At 45.5% G+C, this 14563-nt stretch overlaps 1 protein-coding gene and 1 long non-coding RNA gene across 2 annotated transcripts in view; one reads left to right on the forward strand and one right to left on the reverse strand.

Moving 5' to 3' along the window:
* LOC146187623 (uncharacterized) overlaps positions 1-14563 on the forward strand; it is a 62469-nt gene that overhangs the window by 26829 nt on the left and 21077 nt on the right. The gene's annotated exons all lie outside the window — the stretch shown is intronic.
* LOC146187625 (uncharacterized) lies at positions 2615-4216 on the reverse strand. The gene is made up of 3 exons (XM_084603037.1): positions 3757-4216; positions 3497-3676; positions 2615-3414 (listed from the first exon to the last, which is right to left on the reverse strand). Exons 1-3 carry the CDS (start codon positions 4072-4074, stop codon positions 3169-3171), a joined length of 744 nt encoding a protein of 247 aa, XP_084459163.1. The 5' UTR covers positions 4075-4216; the 3' UTR covers positions 2615-3168.

Here is a 14563-nt window from a genome sequence, read left to right on the forward strand (position 1 = left end):
CATAAGATATATGTGAAAGGCTTCTGGTTTAGTCCTCACAACTCAGCTTACAGTTGTGTTGCACTCGTTGCAGATGAGGTTTAGTAACACACTTTATGTGTTGAGGACAATGGAAAGCCAAGATTGCTTCCTTGTTTCTCGTTGCTTTATCCCCAATACACTATGGGGGTGGCTGACTGTCGCTGCATTCTCTGGGTCCAGCCTGCTCATGAAATACAAGCGCATAGTTCTTCACAAATGATTTGTCCCATGCACTGCAAAAAAAAATGTACTGGTTTTTCAATTTTTGCCTTCTCTGCAAGTCATGTCTTTGCGTGAATGACCTTCGCTTAATTGTTAGCCTCACCCTTCCATCAAGGCACTGCGAAGAAGATACCACAATGGGTGGGTGCTGCTGCTTTCAGTTCATGCATTCTGCTCCTGGGCTCAGCCCTATGTTGAAACATGCACATTTGAATGCTTAAACGAGCCATTTGATCATATATTTTTTTTTAATTTAGAATTTAATATCTGGAAATTGTGTTATCTGGAACATACATATTAAACAGGAAAGGAACAGTGCAGCTGTATGGCAGATATTTACTTCCTGCAACTCTGAACGTATGAACGAGGAATGTGTCGAGGCTCTACTGTAATTTGTAACAGGTTATTCTGTCATAAGGCAACGATGGTTTGCAGAATGCTTTAAAGATATATTTGTATAAGATGACAACTGTGGTGTCAGTTGCATGAAAAGAAATGGCATTGTATGTTTTTGTAAATGTTAGTGTATGTTTGCTGTCAATTGAGATCCATAAGGTTCATGTCTTGTATTAAGTTTGTGTTAGTTCTAATGCAACATATGGTTCATTTGAGTTCGGCCATATGTTTTTGTATGTCCAATATTTATTTATTGAAACAAACCTAATGTCTTGCGCGTTTCCTTCATGGCAACACGTTTTGCATTCATAACATGGCATATATGTCAAGCTATAGTTTAGTGGACCTGTAGCCTAAAACAGACTGCATACTTAGCCACCCCAAATTTTTTTTGTACTCAATTTTCTTTTCAAATTAGAATTACATTGCATCATCTGTGTGTGTGTGCACTTGCTATGGAACTGAAGCTAGCTATAGATTGCAGAGTATACTCCTTAGCTGTGCTTTAATTCCTGGGAAAAATAAAAACCTAAAAATTAGACTTTCAAATAAAATTTGCAATTAGAAATTGTGCGACAAATTTCAAAGTCCAAATTGGAGTCAATAGATTTCAATCTTATTCAGTTCTTTATTTATCAGCATATTGGACAGTCTCCAGGGATAAATAATGTTGCATCCAACAACTTCCCTGGGTGCACTCCGGAGCCATTTAGAAGGGAGCAGTAGCCGACGTTGAGTTGGGTAAGAAAAAGAAAAATTATCTGGGGTTTACTGTTAGTTAAACCCGGTAGGTTGCATATAAACAAAGCCGACGTAGCTTCTCTTTCTGTTCTTTCTCTTGTCTTCTGCGGTACGGCGTGGCTATCGACAGAGTTTACCCGACAGCTTGACTGTCAGGCCGGGTTTATGTGACAGGCTGAAACCTGGCGTAGTATTGCTTACGTAATAAAAAAAAAAATAAACACACTATACAGGAGGTACCAAAAATTATAGATACCTACTGAAAGATTTATTGTGACAATCAATATTTGTGCATTTGAAATCCTGAAAAATGCAAACATTTTATTAAATGCAGCTAGCTAACAAGAGTGAACTCAAACACGGCATCCCTTCACTTTATGCACGGTTACAATACAAAAGCACACTGCACAATTGAACCTTGCATAGTGAGGCCTTGTACATCAAATACATTTATTTGAAAAAAAAAAAAAAATGGCGCCGTCCACGGGAAGACACGTACTTTTCCGGTGTTGTCGAAGGGATATTCTTGGCCAGCAGACAGTGATAACCACGTCGCTGACCCTCGAAATGTCCTGCAGTCATCAAAAAAAGAAGACAGACCAAAACCGCACTAACTATACTGAAATATTCCTGTCGCGAGGCCTATGTGATCGTCGCGGACATTTCCATTTTTTTTTTCTTATAGATGCATGCATATTTCGAAGCATCTCGTTGCGGTGCTGTCCGAAAATCGTTTCGACAGCATGGGAAATGTAGGCAGCATATTTACTACACGTACAGCGTCGTCGCTTCGACGTGCTGGGCCATAAAGTATCGCGCTAGGCCTCTTTTTTTTTTTTTTTTTATCTCTCCCTTTAAGAGGAATTCGTCGAGTGACAGTAAGTAAAGTTATATATTTCATACAACATGTGCATAATACTGCTGTACCGCTTATAGCTGCTTCCCTCGTGCATTATTTTAAGTCCCTGAGGACAGGAATCGCAAAACACGTGTAGAGTAGCTGCCGGAGCGAACGCTAGGCCTCTTTTTTTTTTTTTTCTCTCCCTTTAAGAGGAATTCGTCGAGTGACGGTAAGTAAAGTTATATATTTCATACAACATGTGCATAATACTGCTGTATTATGCACATGTCGCGGTGCTGTACACAGCACCGCGACGAGATGCTTCGAAATATGCATGGGATTTATGAGAGAAAAAAAAAACAAACACGGCAGAAAACCTCACTGTGTGCACAATACTCCTGTCGCGAGGCCTATACATGTGATCGTCGGAGCAGCGTTGAAATGAAAGACGCGGGCGGCATGATGCTGCAGATGTCCCACGAGGTAAGCGGCAATTATTTAGGCTGTACAGAATCCATATTTCAGACGATTGTGCCGTTGTTATAGTAAATGGTGCTCACATTAAAAAAAAAAAACGACGTAACAAAGCCGTAATGAGCGCAGCCCTGTTGCAATAAGGCCTAGCGTTCGCTGCGGCAGCTACGCTTACACGTGTTTTGTGATTCCTGTCCTAGGGTCTTAAATAATGCACGAGGGAAGCAGCTATAAGCGGTACAGCAGTATTATGCGCATGCTATACGAAATATATAATTTCGCTGCGGCAGCTACGCTTTAAGTACAACGATATACTACGTGCAACATATCTAAAGAGAGGGAACTGGATCACGGGACTGCAAGCCTGCGGTCTGCCAGGAAACAATGGGGTGGCCCTGAAAAGGGCCGTTTGTATGCGCAGCGTTCCATCGGTGACTTGCAGTGGCATGGCAGCGTGGTCAGCAAAAGCGTGGTCAGCAAAACGAGCTGCACTCTCCCGTCTCGTGGCCCTTCGCCCTGCATCGCCGACAGTGGTGGACAACGTACACCGCTCCTGGTTCTGCCCTTGACGCTGCAGCGATGTCGGAGCCGTACACTTTGACCAGGGCCGCGACGATGATCTTCGAGAGCTGATCGATGCCGCGACCCCTTGCCACGTGGTAACTGTCGGCCGCGTACAGACAACGCCTCGGCCGCTTCGCAGCATCCAGGAAACGGTGCTGCAAGAGTGTCGAAAAAGTTGCGTTATGAACTCAACAATTTGATAAATGAGTAACAAACGAGAAAACAAAGCATTCTTACCTCAGGGTTCAGAATGCACACGTCAGGCATGCGCCGCAGCGCAGCAGTCAGGCGCCGGTTCAGCTGCCGACGACGGGCGTTTTCATGAAGCGCTTCGCTCTCGTTTTTGAAATACCGCGGCAGTATTTTAAAAACCAACACCATCCGTGCGACGTGCTGCTGCAGCTGCCGCACGAGGTCCTGGAAGCACGTGGGGCAAGATGAACGGCACAGCACTTTTAAAGCAAATTGTGAGACGATTTTACGTAATTTATACGTACCTTGATGTTGGCGGCGATTTCCCGCGGGCCATGACCATTAGCGAGGTCATTGCCCCCTACATACAAAATAACAAAATCGGCGTGCAAACGCATCTGCGCGACCTTAAATGACAGTGAGGTGGCATCATAACCGCCAAAACTGAAAGTGCACGTCTCAACATGCGGCGAAAGCCGCAGGCGAGACCTGCACAAGAATTTCATTTGGCTATCGCCGATTATGACACCACGCAGGACCGCCATCATAGGAATTACGCGCCGCAACGAGACCCACGAGCCGAATACGCGCCGCAGCGAGAACCACGAACCGAATGCCGGCATATCGCGCGCGCCGCCGGAGCGGCCGGTACCTAGGGATTCCCTAGATGGGTTAGGGACGAAAAAAACAAGCAAACCCAGTTTTCATTGACGTCACATCCGGTTAAGCATCGAGCGTGACGCGAAAAACGTCACGCCAGGCCGCTGCGTGTCCACCAATCAGCGTTTCCAGCCGATCTACCCGCAAACGCTTCTCTGGTACGCTGCAGCTTTGGCCGTACATGTGGCGCCATCTGGGAGGCGCCGTCGAGAAAGGCGGCTGTCTGGATCCGCAGCCGTGGGTAGCACTTACGCTGTGTTCCGATTTGTTCCTGGTTCCCCGTAAGAATAAAAAAAAAAAAAAAATAAACGCCGACTGAAACAAGAGCCTCTACTTACTGTTGTCTTTATGGTCCAACCTGATATCGCACCCATTGCTTTTCGTTTCGGCTGCGCATTTCCCATGTTTTTTTTTTTTTTTCTTTTTTTTTTTTTAGGACTGCACGCTAGGTTTCTTTCATGCATGCGCACGACTGATCGCTTGGTTGTATCGAGCGCGCGGCATGCGAAAAAAACAACAACAACAAAAAAAAGGAGGTAGTGCTTTTTTCTTTTTTTTCTGGACTCAGCTGAAGCCCTAAGAGTTTTACTATGCGTGCATGCTTGGAACCAGTGCTCGGCACGTCTCCGGACACGGCCTGTGTGTTGTAGAGAGCGCGCAGTCTTCCTGCCCAGCAGGATGTGTGTGTTTTTTTTTTTTAATGACTTCGTAATGGTAGTTTCCAGCTGTTTTTGGCGCTCGTTTTTGGGAAGACTAGCCTGAAGAAGTACGACATCGAGAGCGAAGCACATTGCAGGAGTGCTCGCTCTTGCCACGCGTTCATGGCTCTCCGCAAAGAGAAAACCTCCTTTAAGACTTACAGCTCGATTTACTGCTGTGTTAATGGGTGCCTTAATAGTTATGAAACAACCGCCGGGAAGCAACCGAAAATCAAAGTGTTTTCGGTCTCCTTGGAAATCATACGAGAGCGAATGCGACTAATCGTTAACAGTGACCTCCGACCTTGCAGATGCAACTGGCCTCAGTGATATTGCATGGGTTAATTCGTCAAAAACTACATTAAAAAAAAAAACGAATTATACATGTGGTAAAGAGACGCCGAAAGGGCCGAATAAAACTAACCTCCAAGCTGACGTCGTAGAAGGCGCGTATTTTCCGAAGATATCCGAGGGCCCCTCAGCACTGTGAAGTTCCTCGCGCACTACATAGACGTGCTGGATTCGTACAGTTTCAGACCGCGCACCAAGCAGTTATTCTTAAAATTAAGTCTCAACATTCTAGGATTGCCACCTCAGAACAGAACGCGCTGCGGAGCTTGCTCAGCTATGCCTGTTTTTCTTCGCACTGCACTGTCACAAGTCTCGTTTCGACGCACCGAGTAGAAAATAAAAACTACGGCAGAACTGCCAAGTGGCGAAAAAGCACGTGCATACATGGCCCGGCGCCTTAGGGCACATCTCCAGATACAACCTGGGCTCTTCCTGTCCCATTGACTGACGGTGCCCAGCTGTACTCGGCTCTCGGTTCTGGGGGTCGAACATATGCCGTCTACACATGCACTGCCACCGATTGGAGGGAAAAGCCAGTGGTGCGCATTGCACACTGGCTTAGTTTTTGTTTTATTTATCTACTTACTTTCAAACTGCCAAATTGCGCTGATTCCAAATTCCTACTTCAAAAAGAAGAAAAAAAAAAATAAAAAAAAACGAAGAGCCGCCGGCAGAAGCGCTCGCGCGCCGACGATGCGCTGCGCCCCAAGCGCGGACGGCCTTCTACCAGATGACATGAACGCGTAGCGGCTTTCTTTGCTTTGCTTTTGATTTATTTTTCAACACAAACACATGGCACACATGTCTCTTACGTGCGCATGTGGCACGAGGCAGGAAATGGCCGAAGAAAGTTTCGTTCTAACAAGTTTGCTGTCGAGAAGCGTAGACTTCGCGTTCACTCCGCCGCCTCTCTCTGACGAGCAGACGTACCACATACGGGTGCGCCGGGGCGCCGGCGGGAGGTGGCGCCACTTGTTCCGGAGCAGTGGCGCCTCCATACTAGCGCACTAGGCCCTACCGGACGGGAGGGTATTTTTGCCGATCGTGAACGCGCAATCACGTGACACAAAAGTGACGTAGAGCTACTACGTCACTTCTGCGTGTCCTGTCGACGTTTTTTTCTTCCTTTTTTTTATTATTCTACTAGGGCAGTGAGAAAAGCGCTTGGTCGTCGGAGCGCGGCTTCGAGCTGCCGGAGGGAGAGCATCTAGCCGTCCGCAGGCTTTCTTCTGTACTTTTTTTTCCCCATTAGTAGGGAGAGGTTGAAAGGAGGGGCGGGTAAAGCCCCCCAGTAAAGGGGTGGGCAGGCTAGCCAACGTAGACAGCGTGGTTTCAAACGACTGACGGCTTGAAGCTGCCCTCGGTAAAGCAATGCACGCTTGCTTCCTTTCTTCTTTTTCGCTAGCTGTGAGGTATGGACTGGTTTGGCTTGAGAGGCAGCGGAGGCAGTGCTGAAGATTTGCTGTCGTTTACATGGCTCAATCATCCACTTTAGCACCTTAAAAGTTCCGCCTCAATTATGTACATAAAACAACTATATATATATATATATGAAGGAAAGAAGCCAACAGTCGGCGAGGCCAAGGAAAGCGTTAGGGATGGTGCTTTATGTCTTTTTCTTAATGTTTACTTGGATATTCGCAGAAATTATTAATGTAATCTGTTTTAGGGGAAATATAATTAAACACAAAGTAGAAGAAAAAACAACGTGCCGATGGTGGGAACCGAACCCACGACCTCCGAATAACGCGTCCGGTGCTCTTCCAACTGAGCTACATCGGCCGCTGTCCCCCCTGCTACTTTCTTGGGTATTTAGCACCGGACGCGTTATTCGGAGGTCGTGGGTTCAGTTCCCACCATCGGCACGTTGTTTTTTCTTCTACTTTGTGTTTAATTATATTTCCCCTAAAACAGATTACATTAATAATTTCTGCGAATATCCAAGTAAACATTAAGAAAAAGACATAAAGTACCATCCCCAACGCTTTCCTTGGCCTCGCCGACTGTTGGCTTCTTTCCTTCATTATTATAACGAGCACCCTCATTTCCCCTTAATTGATCTGCTTATATATATATATATATATGTAGTGACGCATCCAAGTAACATCTTGTATAATTTCACAGCTTAATTCCAAACATCAACGTTTACGCGCCGCAAGATGCTGTAAAGTTATTTGCTTTTTGCCACTGAAAAACTGCATGTGTGTGGGCGCGCGTGTGTGCAAATAACTCATGCGCAGGTACACAATATATTTGAGGCCCCGCATCATAAGGTCAGTACTCTTGTACGTTTTCATTGTAGTGAGGAAGCAATCACAATCCCTGCAGCGCGACTCGCGACTCGAAGTCCCTGCGTCGCTTCGAATACCAACTCTAACCCCGCCAGACCACCGTAAGAAAGAGAACGAAAGCAAAAGACTGCGAACGCACAAAATCTGCGCTCACTCATTCCCCCGGGGGAGGAAAATTCTGTTTACTGCTTGGAGCCATGGGGGAGGGGAGAAGACTGTATTGGAGGAGGGGCCATGGCGTGGACAACACTGCCGCGAGCGCTTCCTCTTACAAGGAAAAAAAAAAAAGAAAAAGAAAGAAAGACTCCGCGAGATACGCGTACGTGACGTGTAGGCTACGTCACCTGTGTGTCACGTGATTGCGCATCGTCGATCTGCAAAAACATCCTCCCCTACCGGACAGCTGAACGGGTGGCACCGCCTCTCGGCGCATTGGAGCGTACTGTTTGTCGTTGGTTTGAGTGGAAATTGGAAAGCCTAAGGTTTAGATGATGTTGTGCGTGAATATAGCCTCAAGAGAACAGAAAGTTGGGCTAGTTGTGTGAATATGTCCAGTGAAATGAAGTCTGGCGAAACGCGGTGCATTGTTGGCTCCACTGGCAGCTACGCAAACTCGTCGGACGTTTTTAAGTCGATTCATTTCTACGGGTTTCCACAGAAGCATGAGTGGCGGGTGACCTAAGCATGGTGCTTTGAAAGGCAAAGGCACGAATCTACGTATTTGGTTACTGTGTGGTCATGGAGAGTGCCGAATTTTTAAAATTCCGCTTGCTACCGGATGCTCTGTACCTTCTGTTTCCCAGGAGTGACAGCACAAGAGTCTCGGAGTTGAAGCAGTTGAAGCCGCACTCCTTCATCTATAGTCACTTTACTGACAATTGGAAATCGAAGTAACCCAACAGCGTAAGTTACAACGCTAGCATTTTCCCGCCTGTGTACAAGAAAACCCCAGCACGGAAAAAGAAAAGGCAGCTCCACCATCGTCGTTCGGGCTGCGTTACGATCTTCAGTGATGGGCAGAGACAATGTTTGTGCAGATACTTTCGCTGACATAGTCAAAGATAACTTACTTTTTTCTCTTGACAGAAAGAGCAGATAGGAGACATGAACAATTCCTATTACCATGATCTTGTCATTTTTCCTCTTTTCGTTTGTCAACCAATGAAAATGCGCTGAGAGCTCTGCGTTGATACGTTGATACTCTTAGAATTTGTTAACATTTGTTTGTGGCATGTACATTTTGCCTAATAAAATCACTCATTTCACAGCTCAATCAATACCGCATGGTCACAAAATCTGCTATCGGCTTCATATAAAAGTCGAACAAGAAAAAAAAAATACAATTTAATTTGTGGAAACGAGCATAAACGTAGCATTTTTTTTTTTTAATTTCGAAGGCCGTGTAGCAGTTTTTTTTTTTTTCGCATTCACGTTGCACCTGACACGGCTTTACATATTTTCTCAGAAGTGTCCATTTCCTGGCCCGCCAAAATACATGCGTTTCTCATCGGCGTTTTAGTGACTGTGAGATTTCCTGATCGTGGCGTAGTATGACAAGACCGTTTTACCTCTCTCAGAAATTGCTTCTATGGCCAATGTAAACAGATTTAGCAGTAGTCCGGCAAGCTGCAGTGACAAAGTTGTAAAAAGAATGGCTTTCAGTTATCCGGATTCCTTTACGTGCAAATAGAAAACTACATACATGGTCATGTCCCCTCACACTCATCAGGTATCGAGGTCAGCTAGGTATCGGCCCCGCAAGTTCGTGGTACGCTGAGAAACTAGACCACCTTAGCGAACGATCCATCAGAGGGATTCATTTAACAATAGAACGCTCTCAATTAGTTGTCGGTGGCTTATCTTACAACACATCACACTGTGTGTGTTTTTTTTTCGATTGTATTTAACAGTTTGACAGTATTGGACTATTGCTTGCCTTCAGATGTTCAAGGCAGGTGCGGTCAATCGCATTGAACTTTCTGCGCTGAGAGCATGCTAGCAGGAAATTTTTTTTTTTTCTTTTCACAACCTCCGCAGCATGTCGGGAGAAAGGCATGCATAGTATAATATTTTCTAAGCCAATTATATTGTCACGAAGACAGGGGTTAATGAGTATCGGCAACAGGGGCAGATACACACAGTCAGGACAGAGGTTCCCGGGGAATGGTAACACGAAGACACAAGCTCAAGAGTCCACAGTCCTAGCTAGCCGAAGCACGCGAGAGTCTCCAACTTCTTCGTCGTTCAAGCGCTACCTCGAACCGTCAGGTGGCAATATGTAGCAGCTAGCTCCGACGTGTTCAACAAGAGCATTGCCGTATATGTAAAAATGATGCTGAGGTGGTATTACTCATCTGGCTTATATTATGATTAAGTTTGATGGTCTCAAGGCCGGGTTCAGTGAGCTATTGTAGCGTAATTGTGCAGGAAGTACTGGAAGTATATCTGTGTTTGCTATTACAACCATAAATAGGATCCTACTTTTGTCTTCCTTGTTTATTTTTCTCCTTTTACAGCTCTCGTTGCAAGGTTGAAACTGGAATGTCATTTGCTATTATTCTGCTCTGAATCGTACGTTTGAGCCTAGCTATAATCAAAAAGACAGGTGCAGCATCTTTTTCATTTTACATGAACGCTGACCATTACAACTACCACTACTACACGGCTACACGGCTCGGCGGTATTTGATCTTCAGGCAGATTCAGACTAGACCTAATATAAGATAGACGCGCAGTGCAGGCGCAATTCCCGTCTTTGAAGTCGCCTTAAGTGCCTAACGAAGGTGTTCCTAGCGCATGGTGAAATCACGCGCGTGGCATTTTCGAGTATATAACAGAAATACCATGCGCCGGGCGGTTTAAAAACAAACAAAAAAAAAAAAAAAACACGCACGCCCTGCCGAGAACGGCCCTTTTCTTTTTCAAGATTTCCCCGTCAAAAAATACTCCTTGCGATTACTCAAAGCAGCTCAAAGCTCTCAAAGCCACACCGCAAAACGACGGGTAGGGGCAGGCTCAAAAACGCCTCGCAGAACGGAAACGACTGCACCGCTCAGCTGCCTCGCCATTCCGCTGTTTCGGCACTCCGCCGCGGGCGGCGCTGTTCCACCGAGGCGACGGTGGCGCCATACAACTGGCGCCCGGTCCCTATAAGCATGCTAACTTCTACACATCCTTTGGATATTTGTGATTTTACCACGCAGCTGAAAGTACACGGCTGTAAATAATTTACTAAAGCAATAGTTATGAAAGGTAGATGAGCATTTTTTATTATGTGATGCTAAAGCTCCAAAATGTTTTCATTGCTCTATCAATAAATTAAACTGGTGAGACAGATGCAGTGTACTCGCTTTGATGGTTTGTTTGCAGGCACTGAGGAGGCTATGGCACTGTTCACACTTATAAGGCACCGTGCAGGAGTAACTCGGGGTGCGACGCGCGCGCCCCTCGCGGCTGGAAGAACAGTTTGGTAGGGAGACGTGCGCCCGGCTATAGTGCTCTAGAATATTGGGCAGTGTGACGACCGGCGCCGAAGAGCGGGCCGCTTTTGCGATGACAAGAACAGACTCCCGCGAGAGGGCGCGACGTGCAACAGGGGTGCCACGTTCGCCGCTCGGCGCGTAGCGGCCGCGGGATAGCGGGGGTACAGAGGAGGGTTGCGGTTTTCTTTGGAGCGATTTTCAGACGATACGCAATTAGTGTGATAATTAATAAAGAGGCTACTTATTCCAGGTGCTTAAACTGATCCCTGCCATTATTTTACGTCTATCGTGCACGCTTGGGTAGTCCTTCGAAGCAGCGCGCGATGTTTGAATCGCTATCTGAAACTCTCAACATTTCTTCCTGCGGACAGTTACAAATCGTCCAGATGAGCAATTTGTACTTAATGTTTGCAATGAAGCGTGGTGTTTTGCATTCGTAAATCCCGTAAGGAAATAAAGGCTGCTGCCCAGCAGTGCTAATAACACGCGGAGAAAAACAGTGTACATGCGAATCAAAGCTTGTGCTTCGTAAGGCCTCTTTAGGGACACCTATTTTTTACAAACCTTATTTACGAACACCTGCTTACATTTTGCAGCTTGCACTTATTAATACATAACAACGTTTATCTTAAATCTTCAGTAATCTGTAATATATCTCTTTAATAGGTGTTCTTTATGTGCCCTAATCACCGCTTATAGAAATTAATTATACAGTGTGCGAGCAAAACACATTTATTCACTACCGTACTAATTTAAAGTACTGTGGTATTTACCGGCAAAAAAAAAATAAAATAAACAAGGTATACGCGACTCAAGCATTTACTCTTTCTTCGTGATTAACAATTACGTATATCGCGGACATTTCTTTGCGTGCCACTAACCAAAGGGTGAACCAGCTGCTTAGATGAAAAAAAAAAAGACAAAAAGTCAAGTACAGCTAGGGCATTACTTCAAATAAAATATGAAAAATTAAACCCGTCACATACGTAATACGTTCATATTGGGCACTTGAGTGCGGACGCTTTACTGGCATCAAATGGTACAGAGCAAACAAACAAAAATAAAAGCACTGATAATTGCGCGTCGAATTGGCAGGTATGATGCAGTTCTTGGCGCGCACCGAGAGAAAGCGGAAAAATGCGAAAAAGATGACGAGCACCTAATACGCAAGCAATTAATATAATGCCGAAATCAAATGCGGACATAATGCGTGTTTATTCTTTAAGTGTGTGGTATGAAATATGAGTAATCGACTGGATATACTTGCAACTACTGCTTACCGGACTATAAATAATCGGGCTACTTGCCGCGGGTGCTATTTGCAGTACTAACCAGACTATAATTGTTAACAAGGTTAATATTACACGTGAAATACTTCCAAGGCAATTTAATTATTTTTCATTTGGGAACTCTTGTCGTGATTCGCTTACTTCGCAAAGAGCGAAGCCGTAAAAACCCATCAAATTTCATTGCTTCAAGTGGGAGCTTTTCTGGTGCTCCAAGTAGGTAAACTTTTTGAACCTTCACATTTTACACGAAGTTTGCAAAATCTGAAGTGCAAAGCAGTCGAAAAGGACCATGCATCCGAGCCAAATTTTTGAGTAAATTGCGACCTAACTTCGAACCTATGGCGCTATTTTTGTTCGTGGTGAGAAACCGTGCCGACCTCACAACCTCTCTTTCGCAGAAGGATGATCTAGCGGAAGCGAATTAAGCGTACCCTATAGCCTTCGCGTCCTCTATTTTCCGTCATTTCTTTTTCAAAGCTATTCTTCTTTTTTTTTTTGCATGTATACATAAAACAGGACTAGAGCGATCTTCTGGAGGCAATGACTTGCATATTACCGGTGGCTTGCGCACCCTAGAATGGAAACATTTTCTGGAACAATTAGGTCATTGTTAACTATAACGCATTGAGATTAAATGTTTTAAGTATAGCGCAAATCTCTGGGTATTTATAAAACTACCCGTTACAACAATGTTTCAACTTATGGAGAGAAAAGTAAATGGTGTGTTCTTAGATTAGTGTACAGTTTCACAAATTGTTGTCTCTTAAATTTCGACGCTTATATCTTTATACGCGTCCGATTGCAGCCTGTTTGTGCACTGCTTTCCTCTTCCCGGGCCTTCATTTGGTTCTTATGCTCGGTTGTTTCCTCTCTTTTTATTGTTTTTAATATATCTCCATTTTTCTTCCTCTTTAGCTGCCTGCTTTCTTCGTCGTGCGTTTGCCGTGCCGCACGAAAATTCTGAACCTTTATTCACATTCGCGGTCGCTCTTTTCACGGCGCTGCGTGCCTTCCACCAACCCCTTTCTCCCTCCTTGGTAGGCGACACGTTTCTTTTTATTTTCCTGTGAAACCTTTACCTCCCACTTCTTCCACCTTTCCTGACCCACTGTGTTCCGTTATTCAGTAGCCAGTTGGCGTGATATGTCTTTCGTTTTTCATGTCCTTACTTTACTATATCTCTACCTCCATGCGGAGTAGTCCACATTTAATTCATATCCAAGTGAATGCTGACTTCTCTTGTGGCTTCAGTGACGTACTGTAGTCGGCATAGTTGGCGTGAAAAACAATGGAATATACCATTTTGGACTGTTTTGATAGTGGGGTTACTGTGACCAGTTTTAGTTAGCGCTCGAACGCACGTGTTGTATGTTTCACTTCTTCATACATCCTGCCTCCACACAGCCCTCTTTTCAAAACGACTACATTTCTGGACGTGAATTAGGTGCTTTAGGAATGCTAAAGCAAGCTGTACGGCGAGTGAAGCGTGCTGTGCGAGTCGTACGCCGGCCCTCTCCAAGCTGTTTTCGTCGGAGCCAACTCCTGTCATGTTACTTCCCCGAAGTGTTGCCGACGGCCAAAATGGAAAATAAATTAGGTGATTGCTAACAGTACTGAGCACCGTTAACCGGCATATTTGTAAAATCTTGTCGCGAACAGCTCGAGACGATGCACAAGCAAACAAGAACGTACAATCCGCGCGGTATCCGCCCCGCCGCACAGCGCGCATACGCGGGCGCCCGGACGGCTGACACACCAGTTGCTGGTGGCGCCCTCTGCGCTGCGGCGCCTCCGTCATCGCAAAAGCGGCCCCCCGCTCCCATGCATTGCGCGGCGCGGTCGACACACCAGCGGAGACGCGGCGGACCTGCTGTGCGTGGGGCGCATTCGCCGTTCGTTCTTTCGATTCGCGGCATTTTATGGTCACAAATGAATTGCTAGGTTGCAGTCCTTGAATTGCTGCTGTTGCACACATTTTCACTGGCCTGATAAAATATTTTTCGCGTCACTGAATAAGCTTTACGAAGCGAAGCCAATGGCGAAGCGACGCTAAGTGCGAATCGCCGCCTTCCACCGAGCAGTGAGCTGGTAATCATGCCCGGGTATTGCCGCGTCCAGATTTACCGCGAAGCATTTTTCCCGAAAGAGGACACACTGTACCTTTACCTGCATTAGCATCCTTTCCCAACCCGCAAAAAAAAAATAATATTAAAAAAATTGGGCAACTTATTGGCATCAGCGTTAGTAGGACCGCCGTGCGCGCCCAGTGGGCCGCGCTCGTGGATGCAGTTGTTCATTGCATAATTTTTATTTATGCTGTCCTGTGGTCTATATTCCCTGTC

The sequence above is a fragment of the Amblyomma maculatum genome, chromosome 5 (assembly GCF_055883805.1).
Source record: "Amblyomma maculatum isolate TAMU_Amacu chromosome 5, ASM5588380v1, whole genome shotgun sequence".
In the NCBI taxonomy this organism is placed as follows: domain Eukaryota; kingdom Metazoa; phylum Arthropoda; class Arachnida; order Ixodida; family Ixodidae; genus Amblyomma; species Amblyomma maculatum.

What these genes read in the sequence shown, in the direction of transcription:
- LOC146187625 (XM_084603037.1), bottom strand. Translation starts at nt 4,074, where the DNA reads ATGCCGGCATTCGGTTCGTGGTTCTCGCTGCGGCGCGTATTCGGCTCG. An exon ending in AAATCGCCGCCAACATCAAG is followed by an intron (nt 3,677 to 3,756) that starts GTACGTATAAAT and finishes ACGTGCTTCCAG; the next exon opens with GACCTCGTGCGGCAGCTGCA. An exon ending in TGTGCATTCTGAACCCTGAG is followed by an intron (nt 3,415 to 3,496) that starts GTAAGAATGCTT and finishes ACACTCTTGCAG; the next exon opens with CACCGTTTCCTGGATGCTGC.